This window comes from Aegilops tauschii, chromosome 7, assembly GCF_002575655.3.
Source record: "Aegilops tauschii subsp. strangulata cultivar AL8/78 chromosome 7, Aet v6.0, whole genome shotgun sequence".
Taxonomy (NCBI): Eukaryota; Viridiplantae; Streptophyta; class Magnoliopsida; order Poales; family Poaceae; genus Aegilops; species Aegilops tauschii.
In genome coordinates, this window is record NC_053041.3 from 113,483,067 (window position 1) to 113,510,511 (window position 27,445).

A 27,445-nucleotide genomic window follows, 5' to 3' on the forward strand; every position below is an offset into this window, starting at 1 on the left:
CGGTCCAAACTCTATCTTGTAGAGCCAACCAAGCAAAGAACTTGACCTTTGGGGGAGCCCAAGCCTTCCATATCATTTAATCCATGGGTGAGAGAACCATCCCTAAAAATTGCACCTTTTATGCGGATGTCGCCGAGTAGAGCCCACTAGCCGTATGCTTAGGATGTCGTCCTCGGTGAGCTCATCGAGTTGGACCTCATGCAAAAGCGCCCAAAGTGTGAAGAATTGTGTGATGTGCTCCGCGGAGACGTTGGCGGGAGGTTTGATCTTGAGAATCCACGCGTTGTGTTTGAGGGCCTCTCGAACCTTCCAATTCTTTCTCGTGGACGCTTCGTGAATTAGCGGGGCAATGTCTTTCGGTTTGCGCCCAAGGAGCCAAGGTGAGTCCCAGAAGGGGGTTTTTGCACCGTTACCAACGATGATAGTGGTAGATGCATAGAAAAACTCTAGGTTCTCCTCGTCACATGGGTTTCCCATCCCCACCCACATCTTGGTGGGCTCCCTCCATTCATACAACGGTCATCGCAACTATAGGGCACGCGTAAACTTGTTGGTGTTGAGAACCCCGAGTCCCCCATATTGAAGTGGCCGGCAAACAATCTCCCAATTCACCTTACATTTTGCTCCCGTCGTCTTGTCTGAACCAGACCAAAGGAAAGCTCTCTCAAGCTTGTTGACCTTGAGAAGGATGGTTGGCGGGATGACCAATGGTGTGGTGGGGCAGACCACCAGAGAGGTGATCACGGACTTGACAAGAGCAGTTCGACCGATGGTGGTGATGTTTTTGCCCGCATAAGTTGTTAGGTTGCTCGCAACCTTGTCTACTAAAAACCGAAGATCCACCAACTTTAATTGTCAAATTGAGAGAGGGAGCCCCAAGTATTGCAGGGGGAAGGAGGTCCTAGTTGCTGGGAACCTTTGGGTTAGGCGACCCAAATCGAGGTGGTTGCAATGGATGGGCACAAAAGAGGTCTTGTGTAGATTGGTGCACAATCCCGTGACCTCACCGAAGTCCCTCAAGATGTCTGCAAGGTTATCAATGTCTCTTTTGATCGGAGCCAAGAAGACGGCCGGATCATCCGCAAATAGGGAGGTCCTCATCGTGGCACCCCTTCCCCTCAGTTTATGGAGGATCCCCTTTCTCGTAGCAACCTCACGAATTCTTTGGACCGGATCAATGGCGATGACAAAAATCAATGGGGGTATGGGGTCCCCTTGCCGAAGGCCCTGTCCATGCTTAATTGGGTCGCCGGCAATACCATTATGGATAATCCTCGAGGAAGAGGAGCTAAGGAGGGCCGCAATCCAATCCCTAAATTTGCTTGGGAATCCTCTGCGTTGGAGTAGGTCGAGCAAATACTCCCATTTCATGGTGTCGAAGGCCTTGCGGATGTCATGCTTGAATAGAAGGGAAGGGGTCTTGCTCTTGTGAAGGCGCCGAGCGAGATTGCGGACATACATGAAGTTGTCGTGGATGCTTCTAGTTTTGATGCAGGCACTTTGGGCGTTGGAAACGAGCCTTGACATATGAGGGCCAAGCCTTAGGGAGAGCACGTTCGCAATAATTTTTGTCACCGCGTGGATGAGGCTGATGGGCCTATAGTCAGCGATTCCCTCCGCCCCTTCTTTTTTAGGCAGGAGCACCACATTTGCGGAATTGACCCCCTGGAGGTTTGTAGTATGCAAGGAGTCAAAATGGCTAATGACCCTCATGAGGTCGGCCTTGACAATGTTCTAGCACCTCTTGAAAAATAGGCCCGTGAAGCCATCCGGCCCTGGGGCCTTCCACTTGGCATGTCATTGATTACTTCAAGGACCTCACTTTCAGTCATCGGGGAGTCAAGGCCATGTAGATCGAGGGGTTCTAAATTTAGCTCGTCCCAGTTGAAATCTTTGTGGCTTTTGGGGCCTCTCTTCATGACATTTAAGTAGTGGTCTTGGATTACTTTCTCCTTGGCTTGATGCTCGGTGACCCACCACTAGTGCAGAACCGGGCTTTAGCGCCTGTTCGTAAGGGCCTTTAGTGCCGGTTCTGCAACCGGCACTAAAGAGTGGAGACTAAAGGCCCCCCCTTTAGTACCGGTTCAGCACGAACCGGCGCTAGCGTGCCACCACGTGGCACGAGCCAGGCCCGGATGCGTGTAGGACATTAGTACCGGTTGGTAACACCAACCGGTACTAAATGTTAGGGTGTGTTTTGGTTTTAATTTTTATTTTTCCTTTAGTTTTGTGTTTTCAATTTAATTTAGTGATTGTTTTACATTATAATGAGTTGTTAAATCATTAGGTGAAAGTATCGCAGATTAGTTTCGACTGGATGCATGTGGATCCTAGCTAAGTGATCAAGTATATGCCATATACATATTACTTAGATCACTCTGATACCAACTTGTAATGCCCACGATGCGGCTATATCTCCCACGTGTCGAGGCACGACTTAGAGGCATAACCGCATTGTGGTTTTGTCGCAAGAAGGGTCATATTCACACAATCCCATGTAATGAACAAGAATGGGATAAAGAGTTGGCTTACAATCGTCACTTCACACAATACATAAATATAATTCATACATCATCCAAAATACACACATAGACCGACTACGGTCAAGATCCGAATGAAAATAAGATAACCCCAAATGCTAGATCCCCGATCGTCCCAACTGGGCTCCACTACTGATCATCAGGAAAAGACACATAGTAGCGACCACGTTCCTCATCGAACTCCCACTTGAGATCGATCCCATCATCTGCACTGGCATCGTCGGCACCTGCAACTTTTTGGTAGAATCTGTGAGTCACGAGGACTCAGCAATCTCACACCCGCGAGATCAAGACTATTTAAGCTTATGGGAAAGGATGATGTACTGAGGTGGAGCTGCAGCAGGCAATAAGCAAATATGGTGGCTAACATACGCAAAAGAGAGCGAGAAGAGAAGCAACGGAACGGTCGTCATCTAGAAATGACCAAGAAGTGATCCTGAACTCCTACTTACGTCAAATCATAACTCAAACCGTGTTCACTTCCCGGGCTCCGCCGAGAAGAGACCATCACGGCTACACACACCGTTGATGTATTTTAATTGGGTCAAGTGAAAAGTTCTCTACAACCGGACATTAACAAATTCCCATCTGCCTCATAACCGCGGGCACGGCTTTCGAAAGATAATACCCTGCAGGGGTGTCCCAACTTAGCCCATCATAAGCTCTCACGGTCAACGAAGGATAAACCTTCTCCCGGAAAGACCCGATCAGTCTCGGAATCCCGGTTTACAAGACATTTCGACAATGGTAAAACAAGACCAGCAAAGCCGCCCGATGTGCCGACAAATCCCGATAGGAGCTGCACATATCTCGTTCTCAGGGCACACCGGATAAGTCAAGCTACGAGTAAAACCAGACCTCGAGTCTCCCTGAGGTGGCCCCGCAGGCTGCTCGGTTCGGACCAACACTCGAAGGAGCACTGGCCCGGGGGGGGGGGGTAAAATAAAGATGACCCTCGGGCTCGCGAAAACCCGAGGGAAAAGGCTTAGGTCGCAAATGGTAAAACCAAGGTTGGTCCTTGCTGGAGGAGTTTTATTCAAGGCGAACTGTCAAGGGGGTCCCATAAATCACCCAACCGCGTAAGGAACGCAAACTCAAGGAACATAATACCGGTATGACAGAAACTAGGGCGGCAAGAGTGGAACAAAACACCAGGCATAAGGCCGAGCCTTCCACCCTTTACCAAGTATATAGATGCATTAATATAATAAGAGATATTGTGATATCCCAACATATCCATGTTCCAACACGGAACCAACTTCAACTTCACCTGCAACTAGCAACGGTATAAGAAGGGCTGAGCAAAAGCGGTAACTTAGCCAAACAACGGTTTGCTAGGAAAGGATGGTTAGAGGCTGACATGGCAATATGGGAGGCATGATAAAGCAAGTGATAGGTAGCGCAGCATGGCAAAAGAACAAACAACTAGCAAAGCAAAGATAGAAGTGATTTCGAGGGGTGGTCATCTTGCCTGCAAGGTTCTCAGAGTTGTCGAAAGCTTGATCCTCGTAAGCGTACTCAACAGGTTCCTCCTTCACGAACTCGTCTCCCGGCTCTACCCAAGACAAGAACACAAGCAAAGGAACCACAATCAATCACGAGAAATGCACAAGCAACATGATGCAAAACATGTATGATATGCGAGATATGATATGCGATGCATATGCGTGCTCCGGAAGGAAAATGATGAACAAGGCAGTAACATGGCAAACCAAGCATGCCACTGGAAAGGTGAGATGATTTCGGTTGAAATCAATATAAAGATCACCGGAAACGGATGCACGGTTTGCAAATGGCAAGCAAAACAAAAATGACACGAATCTGCGATTGGCAGCATGATAGCTCTTAAAATGCAACAAGTAACTATGCTACAACACTCCAACATAGCAACAAAGCATATGGTAGTAATCTACAGGAGATGCTTGACAAAAGATGAACATTGAGCTACGGCTAGATCACAACTTATCAAGCTTAAACAAGCATGTCAAAAGCGCAAAAGATAACAGGTTCACAGACTTGTTGAAATTACTGGACATGGCAGAAAACAGCATCAGGTAGCAATGTTCAGAGCACGAAATCAATATGCTACAAGAACTTAACATGGTAAAACAAGGCATGGCAGTATTCTACTAAATGCATATGACAAAAGTCCCTTACTGACCATAAGCCAAAAAGGACCAGAAGATATGATGGTAACCATGTAAACATAGCAAGTTTTGTTAACAGGTTTCAGACTTAGCAGAAAAACAGAGCATGGCAGAAACAATAATATGAAGGCATCTTGGTGAGCTTGATGCACTCACCACAAAGCAATGCATGACAAAACAAGCATACCTACAGCAAGATGGCAAGTTTATGAAGCTATCCATGGCAAGTTTATGATGCTAGGAAAGGATGGTTAGGGGCTAAGTGATCAAGTATATGCCATATACATATTACTTGATCACTTAGTGATCTAAGTAATATGGATATGGCATATACTTGATCACTTAGCTAGGATCCATCCAGTTGAAACTAATATGCGGTTTCTTTCATAAATGATATAATAACTCATCATCATCATAGTAATGTAAAAACTCTTGCATCATATCATCACCGACAACAGTATATACTAGCTAGCAAAGATATCATCGAGTTCAACATGGTCATGATATTATAAGCGTTCATAACACCACAAAAGCAAATCACTCTTTAAGATTAAGTTCAGGACGAAGAACACGGACACGCATGAGAGGACAACAAGTACTAAGAGCATGATAACTAGCTAAATCACTCCTGCTGCTCTCTCTCAGGTAAAATAGCATAGAACATGTATAGCTCTCCTGATTCATCATATTGGAGCATGCAGATGAACATGTCTCCTAATCGTGGGCTGCGCTTCTGATTGCTGCCCCCTAGTACTTCTCTGCGATCGTTAACAATTTTGCTCCAATCTTTCACTATTAAGCATTTATCGCTTTCAGAAATCCTGAATGCACTCATGTGCACTGTAGGATATCTTGGCCGTAAGCTAACAATTGACATGCGACCTTTAGTCTCGATCCACTGAGGCACAACTGTCATCAGGAGTCCCTGTTGAAGAACATCGTATAGTAATTAATATACTTAGCAATGAAAGTTTAGCTTGAAAAATAATGTATGCAAAAGATGCACTGAGGACTAATAGTAAAAATCTTACCATCTTTCCTAAATACATGTGACCGTAGTTCAATACGATCACTATTGGTCGCACGTTTTGAGTACTAACATTTTCAAATTCAGGAAAATGATTTCTCTTAACAGCATCAAGATCCTCAAGCCATGAAACATAATGACTTATCTCCTCGCAGTTTAGTTCAGCTCCGGGACAGTAGTAGGTCATGTCTACCAACCGCCGGACATGTTTGCTTGAATGGAAATAAGCTATCAATAGAAATTAGTTGTCAACTATTTTTTAATAAACAATATCAAAGACATAAATATGGTTGAGAAACTGACATAATGGTAGAACTGGAGGCGTCTGCACATCGACCCAGATGTCTCTATTACCTTCAATATCATCTTCCGGACGAATATCAATGGTGATAACCTTATCAGGCTCAAATGCATAAGCCTTGCATAGTGCTTGCCAAGTTTTGCATTCAAAATAGGTGTACGTGTCTGCATTGTATAATTTGACGTTGAAAGTATAACGATGCTCAGTCTTCAGGTAAACTCTCTTTACCTCCATAGTTTCCATAGCACTGAAACCAATCTTATCCAAGACAAAAAATTCTTGCATGGCAGGGGATGCGCTAGTAGAATAGTGAAAATTTAAAATTATAACTTGAAGCAAATGAAGCATATATAAGTCATGCTTAATTATGAAAAAAGACTTGTCGTTGTGACTTACTGTATCCACTTCGAAGGTCTCATCCAGCTTGATGCTGAAGCGCCTATCATCGATAAGGAAATTTCTGTCGCACAGGCCGCGCTGGTCTTCACAGAATTCGCACTTAATGAAATCTTTTTCGTCGTCAGACGACATTTCCTATGTTCATATAGGTGAAACATTAAACATTTACTAGTTCTATTAATTCAACTAATTTAACTACTTCTATTAGTTCAACTAGTTCTATTAATTCAACTAAGCATTTAATAAAAATAAACTTGTTCTATTAATTTCCTTACTAAAATAAAGTAGCTAGTTCTATATAGTAATATTTTAATTAGATCATCAAATCTCAGACATCTAAATTTTCTTACTAAAAATAAACTAGTTCTATTAATTCAACTAATTCAACTAAGAATTTACTAAAAATAAACTAGTTCTACTAATTTTCTTACTAAAATATATAAAGTAGCTATATATATAGTAATATTTTAATTAGATCATCAAATCTCATATACCTAAATTTTCTTACTAAAAATAAACTAGTTCCACTAATTCAACTAGTTCAACTAAGCATTTACTAAAAATAAACTAGTTATATTAATTCAACTAGGTCAAATAATCTCATATACCTAAATTTTCTTACTAAAAATAAACTTGTTCTATTAATTTTCATACTAAAAATAAACTAGTTATATTAACTCAACTAGTTCAAATTGCATATATATACCTAATTTATATCTAGCTAATTCATCTAAAATTGACATTAATATTTAACATCTTTTCCATATAATTCATCTAACATTAACATTTTAACATTGTTATCTACGTAATTTATCTAACATTAATCTAAACAACAGAAAACAGAAAATAAGTAAAAAAAATATGTGTGTGTGTGTGTGTATGTGTGTGTGTACGAGCGGGGGCGGTGGCGTACGGGCGGCGGCGCAAGACGGCGATGCGACGGGGACGGCGCGACGACGAGCGGCGGGCCGGGGGCGACGGCGCGATCGAGACGGCGACGTAGTATGGGGCGGCGGCGACGGGCGGCGGGGGCGACGGCGGTGACGGCGACGACGGGCTGCGGGGGCGGCGAGGGCGGCGGGGCCTGCGAGGGCGGCGCGCGATGGGCGACGGTGCGGCGGCGGTGGCGGCGATGTCGCGCGAAGTAGTTGGAGAAGAAGTGATGGTCGATGAAACTGAATTTTTCGTAAGTGCCATATATATAGGAGGGGCCTTTAGTACCGGCTGGAGCCACCAACCAGTACTAAAGGCCAATTTTCGCTAGGCCAAGGGGCGGGAAACTGCCCCTTTAGTACCGGTTGGAGCCACGACCCGGTACTAAAGGGGTGCGCTGGCGCAGGAGCGGTGTGGGCAAGTTTATTCCCACCTCGCTAGCCGAGGGGCGCCCGCACCAGTTTAAAAGCCCCGGCACGGTTGCTGTCTCGAACTGCTCTATATAGCAGGCATCTTGGCCTAACTTCGGCGCGCTGCCTTGTGAGCCTGCTGGCCCTTCTGGGCCTGTATTTGCAAACCCTAGGTCTGGCAGGCCCACTGGGCAGCGCCCCAACAATTTTTTATATAATTTTCTTCTATTTATTTCTGAGTAGTTTTTTTGTTGTATTTAGTTTCTTTGTGAATATAAAAAAAATTATATAGTTTTTTCTTTTCTGCATTATTTATTTTCTGCTATTTATTTTTGAGTAATTTTTTTATATAGTTTTTGTCTTTTCTGTTTTATTTATTTTCTGTTTTGTCTTTTGCACATGCTATGTGGGTGAAATGATCATGCCATGCCAAGTTTCGACATTTTCAGAGTTCATTTTGTAGTGATTTTCAATTTCACGGTCATTTAGTTCTCTAAACAAATCGGTAAATGACTGAAAAATAGCAAATGATGTCAGAAAGTGTTGAAAATTGATGACGTCGCTTTGAATGGTGCGTACGGAACGCAAAAAAAGTCTGGAGTTGTAATAAGTTTAAAAAAATGAAGTGCCAGTGTAACAGATGAGTTCTCGTCCGAAACCCTGATACTCCGAAAGAGATTGTCCAGTTTGTACACGAAGTGCGTCCAGTTTTTGCCGTAACCCTCTCTACTCTTTTGCACATGCTATGTGGGTGAAATGATGATACCATGCCAAGTTTCGACATTTTCAGAGTTCATTTTGTAGTGATTTTCAATTTCACGGTCACTGAGCTCTCTAAACAAATCGGTAAATGACTAAAAAAATAGCAAATGATGTCAGAAAGTTTTGAAAATTGATGACGTCCCTTTGAATGATGTGTAAGGAACGCAAAAAAGTCTAGAGTTGTAATAAGTTTAAAAAAATGAAGTGCCCATGTAACAGATGAGTTCTAGTCAGAAACCTTGATACTTCGAAAGAGATTGTCCAGTTTGTACACGAAGTGCGTCCAGTTTTTGCCGTAACCCTCTCTACTCTTTTGCACATGCTATGTGGGTGAAATGATGATACCATGCCAAGTTTCGACATTTTCAGAGTTCATTTTGTATTGATTTTCAATTTCACGCTCATTTAGCTCTCTAAACAAATCGGTAAATGACTGGAAAATAGCAAATGATGTCAGAAAGTGTTGAAAATTGATGACATCGCTTTGAATGGTGCGTACGGAACGCAAAAAAGTCTGGAGTTGTAATAAGTTTAAAAAAATGAAGTGCCAGTGTAACAGATGAGTTCTCGTCCGAAACCCTGATACTCCGAAAGAGATTGTCCAGTTTGTACACGAAGTGCGTCTACTTTTTGCCGTAACCCTCTCTACTCGTTTGCACATGCTATGTGTGTGAAATGATGATACCATGCCAAGTTTTGACATTTTCAGAGTTCATTTTGTAGTGATTTTCAATTTCACGGTCATTTAGCTCTCTAAACAAATCGGTAAATGACTAAAAAATACCAAATAATGTCAGAAAGTTTTGAAAATTGATGACGTCGCTTTGAATGGTGTGTACGGAACGCAAAAAAGTCTAGAGTTGTAATAAGTTTAAAAAAATGAAGTGCAAATGTAACAGATGAGTTCTCGTCAGAAACCCTGATACTTCGAAAGAGATTGTCCAGTTTGTACACGAAGTGCGTCCAGTTTTTGCCGTAACACAAGAAGTCCGGAGTTGTAATAAGTTATTAAAGATAAAAAAGAGGCACAATGCTCGTTAATTAGCTTCAAGCCTTTCGGAATAGTGCAAACTGCACTGCACATAGCTCCGTGCAGTCTACACTATTCCTCAAGGCTTAAAGCTAAGCAACGTGCAGATGAGCATTGCGCCTCTCCTTCATCGTCTCTGCACTCAGGGCTTATAAACCGCTCCTAGTGCCTCTCTCTTCGTGAGGTGGGACTAAAAAACAGCTTACTAAGAAACTATAGTACCGGTTCATGGCACGAACCGGTACTAAAGGTGCCCGTGGGGCCCCAGCCTGACCACAGCCTGACGCAGCCTCATTAGTACCGGCTCGTGACACGAACTGGTACTAAAGGTTTCTCACGAACCGGAACTAATGATCTCCGTCCGCCTAGCTGTTGGAACCGGCACTAATGGACACATTAGTGCCGGCTCAAAATCAAACCGGCACTGTGCTTCACATTTGACCCTTTTTCTACTAGTGCACCCATGCTCGTTCTTGATTCTGTGGATGTGGTTTTTTCTCCGTCTAGCATTAACTCGACGGTGGAAAAATTTAGTATTGGCGTCCCCCTCCCTAATGTTGGAAATTCTTGCACATTGCTTCTTGCGAGTTCTTTCAAGCACAAACAAGGCAATGACTCGTCTTTTGAGCCCAGCCCGGAGCTCGCGCTCATCGGCGGAAAGAAGCCTATCCTCTTGGGCAATGTCGAGGCAGAGGATCACCAACAGGGCGGCATGGTGGTGGACTTTTGCCTTTGAGAAAAGGCCCCTATTCCATTCGGAGAGGCGAAGCGCCGTCTTTTTGAGCTTGTGATAGAGGACTTGGTATGGCTCTGTGTGATGTACTCTTTCATTCCACGCATTTTGAACCACCTCATTAAATCCGGGCATGGATGCCCAGAAGTTTTCGAACTTGAAGACCTGAAGCCTTCGCGGTCCCTTATCATCGGCAAGCAGAAGCGGGCAGTGGTCAGAGAGGGAGGAGGAGAGTGCATTCAAAACATGGGTGCTGAAGATTGTATCGCACTCAGCGTTGCAGAAGAAGGAGTCTAGTTTGCACAAGGTTGGGTTTACCCTCTCGTTGCTCCAAGTGAACCGACAGTTTTGGAGGTGGATTTCCTTGAGCTCACAACTCTGAAGCGTTACCCTGAAGCGATGATTAATCCTGTTGCAATTGACATTTCTCTTGTTCTTGTCTCTTGCCCGGTAAATTTGGTTGAGATCTCCGGAAGCAAGCCAAGCCATCCCCGATGGTGGCTTCTGGCTCAGGAGCTTGGCAAAGAAAGCGTCTTTGCAAGAGTGGTCCGTGGGACCGTATACGGTGGTGATCTTGAAGAGCACGTCGGTCCCTCGCACCCGGACCATGGCGGAGAGGCAGTACGTTGCGAAGGTTATGTTGGACACATCAGCAAGAAGATCGTCCCAGAGTAGCAGGATGCCTCCCCTAGTGCCATTTGCCGGTCTTTGCGCAAAACTGCGCAGTCTCTGCCCACCTACTAAGGCTGCCGTGAACTGATCTACATTGTCGAGCTTTGTCTCTTGAAGACATACGACATGACAAGACGAGGAGGCGATCGTGGCGTTGACCGTAGTTCGTCGACCCGGGCAGTTCAGCCCCCTCACATTCCAACTCAGGAAATTGATCGGTTGTTCTAACATTTTATAACTAGAAGAACCCTGGAGCTTGGCCATGCAGCAAACGCAGTCCCAGCAGAAATAACAGATCCCAGAACATCCCTAGAACAAGCCGGAAGTAGCTCACATGGCTTGCAAAGCATAACAACAGCACCATTCCATCCAACGAAGCCAACAGGGGGTGTCCAACGATTACATGGCCAGTGGCCGACGGTTAGCTTGCTCACAGTACTGGGAGCACCCTTACACGTGATCCAAACATCTAAAGATACATTGGTAACATGAGAAACTGATAACCCGAAGCTGAGCTGAAACAGCCAAAGCTAGTTGGCTTCCAGCTGCGTCGCGACGCCGACGTCGCTCGTCTCCAGGTCCAGGGCACCTCCCCCTCCATGTGCGATGAGGGCGTCCTCGACATCCGTCGCGCTGCCGTCGTCGAGCTTGAACAAACCACGCATGGCCACGATCACGTCGGGCGACAGCTGATCCTTGAAACGATCCGCGAAGGCGTCCAGTGCAGCAGCAGTGACGTCTTCCCCGTCTTTTACGATGCCCAGGCTACGGCACACAAGGAGCTCGGCTGCCCTAGCAGCTGGTGCCGGTTTGGGACGGCCTCCAGCCTTTGGCTTGCTGATGTCGAACCCTCCAGCGGTCTTGGAGATGGTGATCCCAGCCATGGTCTTCCGACGAGCCGCCGGCACCCTCGGCGGGGTTGGAGCAGGGGACGACAAGAGGGCTTCTTGGCGTTCTTCAAAGAGGGGCGCTACGCATTGCAAGCCGACAGCGCCACCCCCAGCAGCCCTCCTTCGCAGCCGCACTGGCGAGGGCGTGCGTCGCAGGGGCCCGCTGGATAGCAGTGGAGGCGTCGGGGAGGCCTCGAAGCCAGGCGGCTTGGCAGGTGAGAGCAGCGGCGCCTGAAGGGAGTCCGGTGCGCAGAGACTGAGCAGTACTTGGCTTGGCCGCGCCTGCGAGAGCGGGGAGGGGCGGTCATCACTTATTTTGGACCGGGGCGTTGGCGGGAGAACTGTTGTTGGCGACAGCGGTGGGGAGGCAGGCGGCGTGCGGGCATCCTGGGAAGGACGCGGCGCGGAACATGGCGAAAGCTGGCGTGCCGGGCTGCGGCCACGCCCAGGAGCAGGCAGGGGAGGGGCCTGCACCGGGAGCAACTCCAGGCCACGGGCCACGACTCCGCTGTCAGAGCCGGATCCCAGGAGCACCATGGAAGGCGGAGCATCCGTGGCCGGCTCGGCCGAGCGACGACGGCCTCCGCCATCACGGCGGCCATCACGCCCCTCATCGCGGCGGATGTCGCGCGATGCGTCCCTTGGTTGACGTGAGAGGCTGCGTCTGATGCGGTCGCCCCAGCCCTCGCGGCTCCGCGAGTTGTCGCGTCCGCGTCCCTGTCGTCACGGCCGCGTCCAGGGTCGTCATCGCGGTCACGCCTGTGGTGCTCGATAGGGCGCGTGATGCGCTCCCGTGGGTCGCGAGCCTGCCTCTCACGTCAAAATGAGAATGAAAGATACTATCTAGCAATAGTCTTTACTTATCTACCAAGAGCTGAAGTTGCGTCACTGATGTCAATGAGGAGAAGATACCACTACCATGCGCGTGCAACAAAGATAAAACTGGGATGCATCTGGAAGAAATCGTGCACTATACACCATCACTGGAGCAAGGGCGCCTTCATATCCTGCTCGTAGTCGTCCGCTGGAAGTTAGTTATGTGGAATTGGTTGCTCTGACTTGAAAGACTTTCGGTAGCTCTTTATCTTACAAAATAAACAGTGCGCGTTGTGACCCAATAATATTACTACTCTGTCTTACAATCTCTAACCCAGCTGGAAATTTTTTTCTTTCCTTGCACAACTAATGGAGAACAACCTGCATGACATAGCCAAGCCTGTGTTTCTTGTGGATTAATTAGGGGTGGAAAGCAAGACATGCATTTAAGGGATTGAGAAGAAAACATAGTATTGAACACAATTACGGATGCTTCTTTTGTGTAGTACGTACTATAGTTGATCGTTTTTCAAACTGAAGATTTTGAATTAGTCAAGATTTTTTCCTAGGATTGTGTAAAGGGGTACACGTAATACCCTCTTATTTTTGTATAGTATAGGATCATCTTACAATACGGGAGATCCAACTCAAAGAAAAAAGGCAGTTTCATGCATGCAATGCTTGGTTCACGATCGACGATGCTGTTTTGGTTGTTTTGGTTTGGACCAACGGGTGGGCGGCAATTCGATGGCAGTAACATTTCGGAACATGTTTGCTGTTTGTCAGGATCAGAATGCCTTGGTTAGTGAGTGTTGCAGGGGTGAACAATGGAGACTTTCCTTTCGCCGATCAATTGGTACGTAAAGTGGGACGAGTGGCGTCAGTTGGTGGCCCTGCTTAACCTTATTGGCCCCTCTAACCTTGAGGATTCCTTCCATTGGAAGCTTGAATCGTCTGGTGGCTTTACCACGAGCTCTTTATATAGTGCCCTGCACAGTGGTGCGGCTAAATTTATATATATGAAAGGCGAGAATTCCGGTCAAAATTAAAATCTTCCTCTGGTAATTGATTAGAGAACGTCTACCCTTGAGATGGGATGTGTCCTTTGTGTGGTGCGGAGCATTCCAACCATATCTTCTTCTCTTGCATCGTGCCCAATTCGTGTGGGGCTACATCCGCGATGTCACCCGTTGTTTGTGGACTACGGTGTCATTTGGTGATTGGTATTGCATTATTATCCGGTTCCCGGGCCAGACATGTAGGATGGCATGGTTTACCTTTGCTGCCATGGCTTGGGCGCGGTGGCACATTCGTAATAAAGCTCTAAATCAAGGTGTGTTCATCAAGCAGCTGGCTAACTCCCTATACAAAATAACTATTTTTATGCAGCTATGGAAGAAAATCAACCGGAGAGCGGATACGTTGACCATTGAGTTCTTCATGACGTCCACGTCCTTAGAGAGGAGGAGCGCCGGACAACGACTTAGGTGGTCTTCGTAATGGGTGTTGCTTGTTATTCACTGTCATGCCAAGGACCAGTTTGGGTTTGTATCGGATGTTCGCTTTTGAGCGCGTGTGTGAACATATCGTCTTATTTACTTTGGAACCTCGTATGAACTTAAGGGCTTCCGTTCGCTAAAGCCGGGCAATCACCTTCTTTCTAAAAAAATGACGATGCCCCCAGCTCACCTGGACATCACTCCTATATATTAACCGGGCACATAATAGATAGCGTCCTCCAGAATACGAGTTGCAGAAGGTGGCATGCTCGTACACCGCTGAGTTCAGCTTATGGTAGTGAGCTTGGGTGGAATGAGATCGCAGAACTAGAGGATGGACTACATTGGTCGTCGCATTTCATGCATATACATGTTATATATATATATATATATATGTGTGTGTGTGTGTGTGTGTGTGTGTGTGTGTGTGTGTGTGTGTGTGTGTGTGTGTGTGTGTGTGTGTGTGTATTCCACATATGTGTGAATTTTCATTTGGAGATAAATTATTTTTCAAGAATCATTTGGAGATACTTTAACATGTGAGTTGCACAAAAAAGACATATTTTGTGGATTTGTAATAGTAAAAATGTGGAGTTGCTTGTAGAATTTTCTACAATAAGAAAAAAGGTATTTCTGATTGGGCTCACCGGATCCGAGGTTCCAAAACACATTACCAATCAGACTCTCCCTTAAAAGGGAAAATAATTGGCGGTCATACACACTGTTCAAAGTGGCCTATAGCAAGGAAAACGGGAAAAGAGGCATGTTATGGAGAATAAATAATTTATATATGTGCAAGTGCCACACACAAGGCGTGTATGACACATTCTAAGAAAGATGTAATGAGTCATGCGGAATTAGCAGCCAGTCTCTCTAAAGAATACATCTAGTCATGAGAGACATGTTTGACAACGGATTATACTGACAAAGTATTTTCTTTTGGATGTCTAGTTTAAGAAATATCCACCCTTGGTGTCTGACTTTAACTTCGTGGTTAACTTCATAAGTTACAAGGATCTCATAAAATCTGTGCCTCGTGTCTAGCTATTGTCCCTACAAGAAGTCTTGGAACATGTAGAAGACTACTGCTTTGGCAGAACCCCAAAAGTGAATTGAGAAAACCGACGGCAAACCATCGGGCCTAGGGTCAGAGTTGGATTTCATTAGGAGATAGCTCCCTCCCCAACAAGGAAGGGGGCCTCAAGAGAGATACTGTCGTTTGGTGGGCACTTATTATTCTTTGCACCAGATGTTATTGGCGAGGACCACTCCTCTCCGAGGTTATACCAAGAAGAGATCTTTATAGAACTCATGAATATGTACACATATCTCCTCTCTCTCTCCTAGACGCATCTATTACCAACTCACAAACACGGGACGGAGCACTTACGTCCTCTGTTATTACCGATGAGTGGAATAGTGGCATGCCCGGAATTTTAGAGATGGTTATTTAAAAAGCATGAAGAAAATATAATGTTTATAATGAAGAGATCAATAAATGTTGCATTTGACACCAAAAGATGTGAGCCTTGCATTTTTCTAAATAAAACTTTTAATTCTATAAAAATAAACAACTAATTATATAGCAAACTAAATAATTGCATACCTGTGCCCTGTCTGGACATTCACAAAGATGCAATTTCGTAACATATATGTTTTTTTAATGGAGGATTATCCCGGCCTTTGCATATGAATTATGCATGCATTATTAAGCAAAAGGTAAATATTGGACCGCCATCTAAACCAGTTGTAAGTAAAATGATAAGTAAATGCGCCACAACCTGCAAAATAGAACAAGATGACTAAACACTTAGTCTATTATTGGACCACCATCTAAACCGGTTGTAAGTATCTCGTGCTACCGTCTCCCACTGGTTGCCGGTTGCACCCAATAGCCATATGCTCCTTGGCTTCCGCACGACTGAGTACAACCTCGTATGGATCCAAGCAGTGGCTCTGTATATAACATGTAGTGGCCTCGACGTCTCGAAGCTTGGATGCCCGCATGGCACGCCCCAACTGTTGGTCGTCAGTGTACGGCTGGGCCTGAATCCGGTTTACTCAGCCGCCTGTCACCGGAAGTCGGGTCCGGAATCCCTCGGAACGCTACAATGTACACCGCGTGCACTCAGCCGAGCCCCGCCACCTGCCTAGTGCTCAGCTGGTCTCACTAGAGTCGCCAATTCATAATCTAAAAACCGCAAGCTAGAGAGGCATGAAAAAGGAAAACTAGTTGGGTAGTGGTGTTTGAAGGAAATATGCCCTAGAGGCAATAATAAAGTTGTTATTTATATTTCCTTATATCATGATAAATGTTTATTATTCATGCTAGAATTGTATTAACGAGAAACTTAGTACATGTGTGAATACATAGACAAACAGAGTGTCACTAGTATGCCTCTACTTGACTAGCTCGTTGATCAAAGATGGTTATGTTTCCTAACCATAGACATGAGTTGTCATTTGATTAACGGGATCACATCATTAGGAGAATGATGTGATTGACTTGACCCATTCCGTTAGCTTAGCACTTGATCATTTAGTATTTTGCTATTGCTTTCTTCATGACTTATACATGTTCCTATGACTATGAGATTATGCAACACCCGTTTACCGGAGGAACAGTTTGTGTGCTACCAAACGTCACAACGTAACTGGGTGATTATAAAGGTGCTCTACAGGTGTCTCCAAAGGTACTTGTTGGGTTGGCGTATTTCGAGATTAGGATTTGTCACTCCGATTGTCGGAGAGGTATCTCTGGGCCCACTCGGTAATGCACATCACTATTAGCCTTGCAAGCATTGTAACTAATGAGTTAGTTGCGGGATGATGTATTACGGAACGAGTAAAGAGACTTTCCGGTAACGAGATTGAACTAGGTACTGAGATACCGACGATCGAATCCCGGGCAAGTAACATACCGATGACAAAGGGAACAACGTATGTTGTTATGTGGTTCGACCGATAAAGATCTTCGTAGAATATGTAGGAGCCAATATGGGCATCCAGGTTCCGCAATTGGTTATTGACCAGAGAAGTGTCTCGGTCATGTCTACATAGTTCTCGAACCCGTAGGGTCCGCACGCTTAAACGTTCGTTGACGATATAGTATTATATGAGTTATGTACGTTGGTGACCGAATGTTGTTCGGAGTCCCGGATGAGATCACGGACATGACGAGGAGCTCCGGAATGGTCCGGAGGTAAAGATTCATATATTGGATGATATGGTTAGGCCAAGGGGTCAGGCCCACAGGGCTATAAGTCGGTGCAAAAGGAGTTTTGCGCAGGCCAGTGGGCTAAACGCCGGAGACCCTGGCGACTGGCCCTGGGCCAGACGCCGAGGCCCATGGCGTCTGGGCCAGACGCCAAGGATTGTGGCATTTGGTCCTGGAGTCCGAGTGGGACTCTTGCCTTTCGGGCAAAACCGACTTTGAGGAGGCTTTTGCTCCAAGTTTCGACCCCAGGGCTCAACATATAAATAGAGGGGCGGGGCTAGCACCAAAGACACATCAAGAAACACCAAGCCGTGTGCCAGCAACCCCGTCCCCTCTAGTTTATCCTCCGTCATAGTTTTCGTAGTGCTTAGGCGAAGCCCTGCGGAGATTGTTCTTCACCAACAGCGTCACCACGCCGTCGTGCTGCCGGAACTCATCTACTACTTCGCCCGTCTTGTTGGATCAAGAAGGCGAGGACGTCATCGAGCTGAACGTGTGCAGAACTCGGAGGTGCCGTGCGTTCGGTACTTGGATCGGTCGGATCGTGAAGACGTATGACTACATCAACCGCGTTGATAAACGCTTCCGCTTACGGTCTACGAGGGTACGTAGACAACACTCTCCCCTCTCGTTGCTATGCATCACCATGATCCTGTGTGTGCGTAGGAATTTTTTTGAAATTACTACGTTCCCCAACAGTGGCATCCGAGCCTGGTTTTATGCGTAGATGTTATATGCACGAGTAGAACACAAGTGAGTTGTGGGCGATACAAGTCATACTTCTTACCAGCATGTCACACTTTGGTTCGGCGGTATTGTTGGATGAAGCGGCCCGGACCAACATTACGCGTACGCTTACGCGAGACTGGTTCTACCGACGTGCTTTGCACACAGGTGGCTGGCAGGTGTCAGTTTCTCCAACTTTAGTTGAACTAAGTGTGGCTACGCCCGGTCCTTGAGAAGGTTAAAACAGCACTAACTTGACGAACTATCGTTGTGGTTTTGATGCGTAGGTAAGGACGGTTCTTGCTCAGCTGTAGCAGCCACGTAAAACTTGCAACAACAAAGTAGAGGACGTCTAACTTGTTTTTGCAGGGCATGTTGTGATGTGATATGGTCAAGACGTGATGCTATATTTTATTGTATGAGATGATCATGTTTTGTAACCGAGTTATCGGCAACTGGCAGGAGCCATATGGTTGTCGCTTTATTGTATGCAATGCAATCGCCCTGTAATGCTTTACTTTATCACTAAGCGGTAGCGATAGTCGTAGAAGCATAAGTTGGCGAGACGACAACGATGCTACGATGGAGATCAAGGTGTCGCGCCGGTGACGATGGTGATCATGACGGTGCTTCGGAGATGGAGATCACAAGCACAAGATGATGATGGCCATATCGTATCACTTATTTGATTGCATGTGTTGTTTATCTTTTATGTATCTTATCTTGCTTTGTTTGACGGTAGCATTATAAGATGATCTCTTACTAAATTTCAAGGTATAAGTGTTCTCCCTGAGTATGCACCGTTGCCAAAGTTCGTCGTGCCCAGACACCACGTGATGATCGGGTGTGATAAGCTCTACGTCCATCTACAACGGGTGCAAGCCAGTTTTGCACACGCAGAATACTCAGGTTAAACTTGACGAGCCTAGCATATGCAGATATGGCCTCGGAACATTGGAGACCGAAAGGTCGAGCGTGATGATCAACATAGTGATATTCACCATTGAAAACTAGTCCATCTCACATGATGATCGGACTTGGTTTAGTTGATATGGATCACGTGATCACTTAGATGATTAGAGAGATGTCTATCTAAGTGGGAGTTCTTTAATAATTTGATTAATTGAACTTTAATTTATCACAAACTTAGTCCTGATAGTACTTGCATATCTATGTTGTAGATCAATAGCTCGCGTTTAGCTCCCCTGTTTTTTTATATGTTCCTAGAGAAAACTAAGTTGAAAAATGATGGGAGCAATGATGCGGATTGGATCCGTGATCTCAGGATTATCCTCATTGCTGCACAGAAGAATAATGTCACTACAAAAAAATGACACATCCGTGACATTTTGGGCCGAACGAAATTTTTTTCTGTCATACATATGACACTTCTATGACGATAATTGTGACAAAACCCGGTATCATCATAGATTTGGTGGGCTCCTACTTCTATGACAAAAAATTATGACAGAAAATGGGCTTTTCGTCCTGGGCGGGCCGGAGGCGCAGCTGCATGACATTCTTTGGGCCGTCCATGACGGAAAAAACCGGGGTAGAAGCGAGGGCCGGGAAAATTTCGGCGAGTTCCCGGTTACGGTCGGAGGTCGGGGGCCGAGCGATGCGCGTTTCTCTCGTACACGTACGCGCGTGTGTGCGAGGCGTTGGCTCTAACTGAACCCGAGCGAGGCGTTGGGCTCTAACTGAACCCGAGCGATTGCACTGCAGGCTACGCGTTATTGAACCCGAACGATCGATCGATGGCTGTTAACTGAACCTGATCGAGCGATTCCTTGCTAACTGAAGCCGATCGATGCTGCCTCTGGCATGAACAGTGAGCGTTGCGGGGGGGTTTGGATGAACAGTGAGCGGTGGCGTTACCTCTGGATGAACAGGACCCCGTGGTGTGGTGGAGGGCTGGATGAACAGTAGACGGTGGAGGGGTGCCCGTGGAGGGGTGGTTGAACAGGACCCCGTGGTGTGGAGGGCTGGATGAACAGTAGACGGTGGAGGGGTGCCCGTGGAGGGGTGGTTGAACAGTAGCCGGTGGTGTAGCGCGCGGTGGAGGCTGGATGAACAGGAGCCCGTGGAGGCTGGAGGAGGTCGACGGTAGCCCGTGGAGGCTGGAGGAGGTTGACAGTGGAGATGAACAGTATCCCGTGGAGTCCCGTTTTGCGGTACGCCACACCCCTCCCGATGAACAGGACCCCCGTTTCGACCGTAGGAGGTCCGTTTCGTCCATTTTGCGGTACGCCACACCCCTCCCGATCAACAGGACCCCCGTTTCGACCGTAGGAGGTCTGTTTCCTCCGTTTTGCGGCATGCCACACCCCTCCCGATCAACAGGACCCCCGTTTCGACCGTAGGAGGTCTGTTTCCTCCGTTTTGCGGTACGCCACACCCCTCCCGATCAACAGGACCCCGTTCCGAACGTAGGAGGTCCGTTTCCTCCGTTGTGCGGTACGCCAGGCCTCGTTGCCATCGCATGTTCCGTCCAACCCCTCCCGATGAACACGACCACGCATTCCGTTCCGACCCAGCCGGTCGGCTCCAACGCGTTCCGTTGCCTCCCGATGAACACGGCGCATTCCGTTGCCTCCCCATGAACACGACGCATTCCGTTGCCTCCCCATGAACACGACGACGATGCTGTTTCTCCGTTCTGACCCAGCCATGTACACGAGCCCTGGCCGTACGTATGCGCGAGTAGGCGTTGGAGACCCCGCCCGTATGTACACATACGTGGCCGTATTTTCTTTCTTGCACCCTGGCTGCTGTACGTACGTGTACATGCTACGTGCGCGCCTCTACTACGACACGTACGCGCCTCTACTACGACACATGCGCAACTCTACATCCACCAGTATATATGTACGTACACGTTCGCGACCAGAATGACAACGCAACGTACGCTTCGACCAGGTGGGTCCCGACTGTCAGGCACTTCCTTGCCTGCGAAGATGTAGCTGGTGGGTCCCAGCAGTCAGGGGGGGCGAATCGTTTTTTTTGCCCGGACGCACTTCCTTGCGTGCGAAGATGTAGCTGGTGGGTCCCAGCAGTCAGGGGCAAATGTTTTTTTCACGAAATACGGTGGCCCGTCCGGTGGGTCCCCGCTGTCAGGTAGAGGAATAATTATTTTGCACGTAATAAGGAGGCACGTCCTTGCTGCGGCCATGGACCCAGCTGTCAGCCTCTCCACGTACAGTCCATGTCCGATGGAAGCCGTTCCTTGACCATGTTGACCACGCCGCGCCGTGAGCACCAGGGCGGTGGACGATGGCGAGGCCTAGGAAGGGGACGATGCGGAGCCGGGGAAGACGCGGCAGTGGATGCCCACGCGTAGAGGAGTACGAGGGTTCACTGGTTCGCTGCGGTGTGAGGCTGCCATCGCCGCAAAATAACAGGGGGTGTGGGTGAGTAGAGGGATGGCCTGGCCAGCGGTTGGAGTAGTAGGGGGCGGTGAGGCAGGAGCACGAGGCACGACCGGCGCTGGTTTGGTGTCAGGACCGGATTCTCGGGATATTAATTCTCCAAAAAATGGCCCTTGTGCTCACCAGCCCCAGGATTACTGTTAGCTGATGAGGCACCAACTTGATACAAGAATTCCAAGCAAAGTACAAAATATGAAGTACAAGACCATTGTGGCCTATGAGTACAACACTTGGTTTCTAGTGGTTGATGACGGAAGCGGTTTGCGTTTCATCTGCGTCTATGGGACTCCATTTTCCACAAGAACAGCTGACCAGGGTAACTCCTATCTTCGCGAGGCTGCTGTCAACACTGCATAGGTTCCGGGGCTGTCGTCGTAACGCTCTTCTCCACGCAAGAAATCTGGCCAAGACAATAGCCAGGGACAAGCCAGTGAGTACGTTTGAATGTACTCGCAAACATGAAGAACACGGGTATAATAAATATCAAAACATGCTCCGAAGTATTCTATGATCATAACGTCTGGCACGAAATATACGAGATCCATGATGTACGCATGTGGGTAAAATATGAATATGCAATATAGAAATAGAATGCAGTGATCGAGTGTCTGAAATGACTCCTCGAAAAGGGTGCAAATAAATTAACAATGCCGCAGTCGGGCGTCTGAGCGACACCACATAAAGGGCTTATAAAGAATAATTAAATAACAAGTATGCCGCAGTCGGGCGTCTGAGCGACACCGCATCAAGGGCTTATAAAGGATAATTAAATAATCAGCATGCCGCAGTCGGGCGTCTGAGCGACACCGCATAACGGGCTTATAAAGGATAATTTAAATAATAAGCATGCCGCAGTCGGGCGTCTGAGCGACACCGCATAAAGGGCTTATAATATAGAGAAAATAGCAGGCATGCCACAGTCGGGCGTCTATGCGACACCACATAAAGGGCTTATAAAGAATAATTGCAGTGGGTATTCCAGGAGGTAGAACCGTCCCAGGGATACTCAAAAATTCAAATAAGGTAAATGGTTAGTCCACAATAATAATGATCATAATCGTCACAAGTCATGATCCAAGTTCTGGTGTAACAGTTTTCTCCTCCGAAGACCGACACTAAGACCGACACTTGACCCATCCCAGACTATAGTCCTTAACCATGGACACGGCTATTCGAATAGATGTATAATCTCTGCAGAGGGTGCACTCTTTACCCACGGGTAACGGATTTCTTTAGTCCATCGGGACTAATTCCGTCTACGGTCCTTTAATTGAAAACACGCCTGACCTGCACACACCAACTTAACTTACCGGTGTCTGGAATCACCCACGACACCTGTCAAGCGAAACTCTAAGTGGGGAGGCTACAACCTCGACGTAGCATGGGATCACAAAATTTATACCGCGCGCAAACTAGGGGAGCTACCCCTTCGGCTACAACCGAAACACCCATGCCCCCGGACCGGATGACTGGCTTTAATCCATGGCCATGGGACCCTCATCACGGCCTCTCTGTACGGTGTGTGCTAGAAAGGGGTTGACAACTTACTGAACCGTACCCTATCTATGGCAGGGACAAGTGGTAGTACGAAGCAAGTATGGGGGTTACTGGGCAAGACTCGATCTACGGCCGACTCAGGAGTTTCAAGTATTCTCTGCATGATTATCAAAACAAAAAAAAATATTTCCGTTAACAGGTAAGCTCACCACTCATCAAGCCTCACCATGCCATACCGGACATACTCGTCTCGACGAGGAATTAGGGACAAGCTCGCGTCTACCCAAGACCGCGACTCGCCCGACTTCCTTCCGGTATGCATGAGAAGCTTACGAGGATGATCACTATCACCAGCATATCCATTTATAACAGCAAAGAAATCTCCATTGTGCACTCATGCGTATGATCTTATCGTCACATAAAATAGCGTATGCTCCAAGTCAAGGTGATGTTGTAACCGTATCAACAACATCCAAAAATATTAAGCCAGGGTTCAGAATGCTTGCCTTCAAGTGTATGCATGTGGGGGGTGCACTTTTTGAAGGTTGCCTTTTTCTCCAAAATCCTATTTTGAGAAATATTCAAATAACACATATTTCAAAAACAGTACAAAAAGTTGTCCCAAATATTTTTCAAATAAATCTTAAAATAAACTAGATGAAATTTGAGAGAGGTAGGAAAAATAATCAAGTCATTTGGAGTTTTATTTTAAAAGATATAGCCAGTCAAAGTTTTGTTTTTGAATAAAACCAGAAAAGAAAACGTTTCGGGGGAAAATGCGCTTTCGAAGCACAGGAGACGTACTCGGGATTTTTGCGCTTTCACTTAACCAGAGTGGGCGGGCGCGCGGGTCACTGACAGTGGGTCCAGGGGGCCCACTGGTCAGGTTTGACTGGTCTTTCCTCCCTCCTCTCTGCCCGAACGGTGGCAGGACTCCGGCGATCGCCGTCGACGAACGGCAGCTCCCCACGGGGCCCCGAGGGCAGGGATGGATCCGCCAGTCTAGTGCGGTCCTCCCGGTGGGCGCTAGGCAGGTGGGGACGGAGGAAGTCACCGGCGGCGAGCTCCGCGGAGGACGGTGGTTCGGGAGCAAAGGGGGCTTCGGGCTATGGTGGTCCTTGGTCGAGGCTGAGGCGCTAGGCAGCTCCGCAAGACTATGGGGAGACGGTTGGTGGCGTTGGATGGACGGGGGAGGGTCCGGTTGCGACGCACTGCACTGGATTGAGGCGGCGACCGAACTGGCCGGAGACGGGGAAGAAAGCTTCCCGACGTCGATTGCTGGGTGTTGGGGGCACTAGGGGGTTAGAATGAGGTTGCCTGAGTGCTAGGTTGAGCTTGGGGTCCCCTTATATAGGCGCTCGAGGTCGGTCCCACGGCGGATGTGGATAGGATCGCCGGCGACCGCTGTTCTGTAGCTGCAGGACTACGTGGCGGCGACGAGCGCGTGCCGACGGCTTGTGGATAGGCTCGGGCTGTTCCCAGGGGGCAGCTGGCACGCGCGGGTGGCTTGGGCGGCGCCGTCCATGGCAGAGCCCGCTGCCGACGCCGGCGTGCCGCCAAGGGAGCCCTGACGGCGGCGCTGTAGGGCGCCAGGGAGGCTTGGAGGGTACTGGTGAGTGGGCGAGGGCAGGGCGTGGCTCTGCAGGCGAGCAAGGGCCAGGGGTGCGACGCGGCGACCAGTGCGCACGCACGTGCAAAACGCGCGCTCTGGCCGCGCCCAGAGCACGCACGCCAGGAGCTCAACGAAATGCCAGCGCGTGCTAGAGAGCTTGGGTGATGCTGGTAGTTAACAGGCCAGGGTTAGGGATAGCTAGGAGGTTAGTGGACATGCTGGATGGGTCAGGGGCTCAAGCTCACAATGCAAACTAGAAAACATGCCAAAACTGTTCGTACACACAGGGTGTTCGACAGAATGCCATGGGCATCTAGGCAACTCTTGGGGTGGCCAAAATCTCCAGATCCTAGTCTCTTTAGGAGCTAAAGAAGGTGGTACGGTTAGTTTGGCCAAAAACAGAAATTTGTTAGTGCAAGTTTTTGAGAAAACCAGTTTTGGGCAGAAACTAAAGGCTATCATTGCATGCACCAAAAATACTCCAATGGGTCCAATCTCCTGGACTTAAGGGTTTGGTAGGGAGGACTATAAGAAGGAAAAATCTCAAGGGCACTAGAGCAAAATAAAATAGGGCTGCAGTACAAATCACCAAACTGAAGCAGAATGAAGATGAGGATGATTCACTCAAATTTTTCAAAGAACAACACTGGGTTTTTGCATGAAGTTGAATTATGAGCATCTACTGACATCTCCAAACACTTGGAAGAATTTTTAGAACAATATTTAAATAGGTTGTAGTGCAAAAATACCTACTGAACCAGATTTGAAAATTGATGTAGAGCTCAAAATCTCCAATGACCAAAGAATATTTTTCCATAAACGTGATGTGGAAACCTCACATGACATCCCCAAATTTTGGTGAAAATTTTAAAAACATTTATCAAAGGGTTGCAGTGCAAAAGAGGCTCCAAATTTATGAAAGTTCATTTTAAAAGTATAAAGCTCAGGAAAAACAATTATGCAAATAAATCCACTGATAAAGAATTGTTTTATTGAGAGAGCATACAAGTCCAATAATACTTTTGAAAAGTTTCCACTAGAGGAAAAAACCCACAATATTAAAGAGAAGAGGGGTTCTGAAATCAAAGGAGAAATCCAGAAAAATAAAAATTTAATTTCCTGGCAAAATTTTAATTAATAAAACAAGGTCAAATTTTTGGGGTGTTACATTTGGGTGGCTGGAGCAAGAAGACCAGAGGTTGAAGAAGCACTACGGCCGTTGGATGGACATCATACGGTCACTTGAGCTAGAATCGTGCATATTGACTAAGTTGACAAAGCCCTCCGTCCCCGTCAACTTAGTAGGCCCACAAGTCAGCCTGCCACTATACTGGGTCCCAGCTAACAGGGGGAGTATTCATTTTTTTTGTGCGTAATAAGGAGGCACTTCCTTGCGTGCGAAGATATAGCTGGTGGGTCCGAGCTGTCAGCGGCGGTAACGTTTTTTTCATGAAATACAGAGGCCCTTTCGGTGGGTCCCTGATGTCAGGTGCAGGAATCATTATTTTGCGCGTAATAAGGAGGCATTTCCTTGCGTGCGGCCGTGGACCCAGCTGTCGGCCTCTCCACGTACATTCCACTTCAGATGCATGTCGGTCGTTGACCAGGCCGCGCCGAGAGCACCAGGGCGGTGGACGACGGCGAGGCCTAGGAAGGGAACGACATTGAGGCAGGGAAGACTCGACAGTTGTTTCCCACGCGGAGGGGAGTACGACTGTACGAGGGTTTACTGGTTCATCTGCCGTCACCGGAGAATAACAGCAGGTGTGTGTGAGTAGAGGGATGGCTAGGCCAGCGATGGGAGTACGGTGGGGCGGTGAGGCCTGCGCGGCAGCATAGCCGGCCGCGGGGAGGAGGGAGCAGGCAGTCCCGCCAGCGCTTGTTTGAGCGGCTAGAGCAGGAAGAGCAGAGATTGAAGAAGCACGACGGCCATTTGATGGACATCCAACAGTCACTGCTTTTGCGTCAACCTTTTTTTTAGGAAAGGCTCAAATCTGTGGAAAACAGCATACAGCCCATCTGCCATTATTTCTAATAATTTACAGCCCATTTGCTAATTCTTAAGGTTTTTTTTGGAGCCCATATTCTTTTTGTTAGCATTACAACCCATATTGTGGCCACGGTTAAAAAATTATACGAAATTTTGCATATTTCGGTGCGGTCCGAACTGTTTTTAATCCCTAAATTTCGACTCACATTCAAACTGATTTTAAAAATAAATGTATATCAATATAAAATCCAACAAATTCTCCACGCATAAAAATTAATGTAATTTAAAATCTCGAAATGAAAAAAAGATTTTTGAAACTAAATGCCAGTTTGATGTGTTTTAAAAATGTACAGCCCATTTCTCATTACTGATAGGCCATTTTCTCGGCCAGCCGAATGAAGCTCTCCTCGTATTGAAAGATTTCCAGCCCAACAGGCCTGACAAAGCGACTTACTTGGCAAATCACAAAAAAACTGGGTTTGTGGCCGTGGACCCAGCTGTCAGCCTCTCCATGTACAGTACTCTTCCGATGGAAGTCGGTCATTGACCACATTGACAACGCCGCGCCGAGAGCACCAAGCCGGTGGAAGACGGCGAGGCCTAGGAAGGGGACGACGCGGAGCCGGGGAAGACGCGGTAGTGGATGCCCACGCGGAGAGGAGTACGAGGGTTCACTGGTTCGGCTGCGGCGTGAGGCTGCCGTCGCCGCAGAATAACAGGGGGTGTGGGTGAGTAGAGGGATACCCTGGGCCAGCGGTGGGAGTAGTAGGGGCGGTGAGGCCTCCGCGGCATCACAGCCGTCCACGAGAGGCAGGA

At 47.3% G+C, this 27,445-nt stretch overlaps 1 protein-coding gene across 1 annotated transcript; it reads right to left on the reverse strand.

Annotated features, from left to right (window-relative positions):
- Positions 1–528: 528 nt before the first annotated feature.
- On the reverse strand, positions 529–11,218 carry LOC141026900 (uncharacterized). Its single transcript, XM_073503778.1, has 3 exons — positions 10,166–11,218; positions 1,008–1,665; positions 529–824 (listed from the first exon to the last, which is right to left on the reverse strand). Exons 1-3 carry the CDS (start codon positions 11,216–11,218, stop codon positions 529–531), a joined length of 2,007 nt encoding a protein of 668 aa, XP_073359879.1.
- Positions 11,219–27,445: the final 16,227 nt, after the last annotated feature.

What these genes read in the sequence shown, in the direction of transcription:
- LOC141026900 (XM_073503778.1), bottom strand. Translation starts at nt 11,218, where the DNA reads ATGGCCAAGCTCCAGGGTTCTTCTAGTTATAAAATGTTAGAACAACCG. An exon ending in GGGCTGGGCTCAAAAGACGA is followed by an intron (nt 1,666 to 10,165) that starts GTCATTGCCTTG and finishes ACAAACCTCCAG; the next exon opens with GGGGTCAATTCCGCAAATGT. An exon ending in AGACATCTTGAGGGACTTCG is followed by an intron (nt 825 to 1,007) that starts GTGAGGTCACGG and finishes TTCGGTTTTTAG; the next exon opens with TAGACAAGGTTGCGAGCAAC.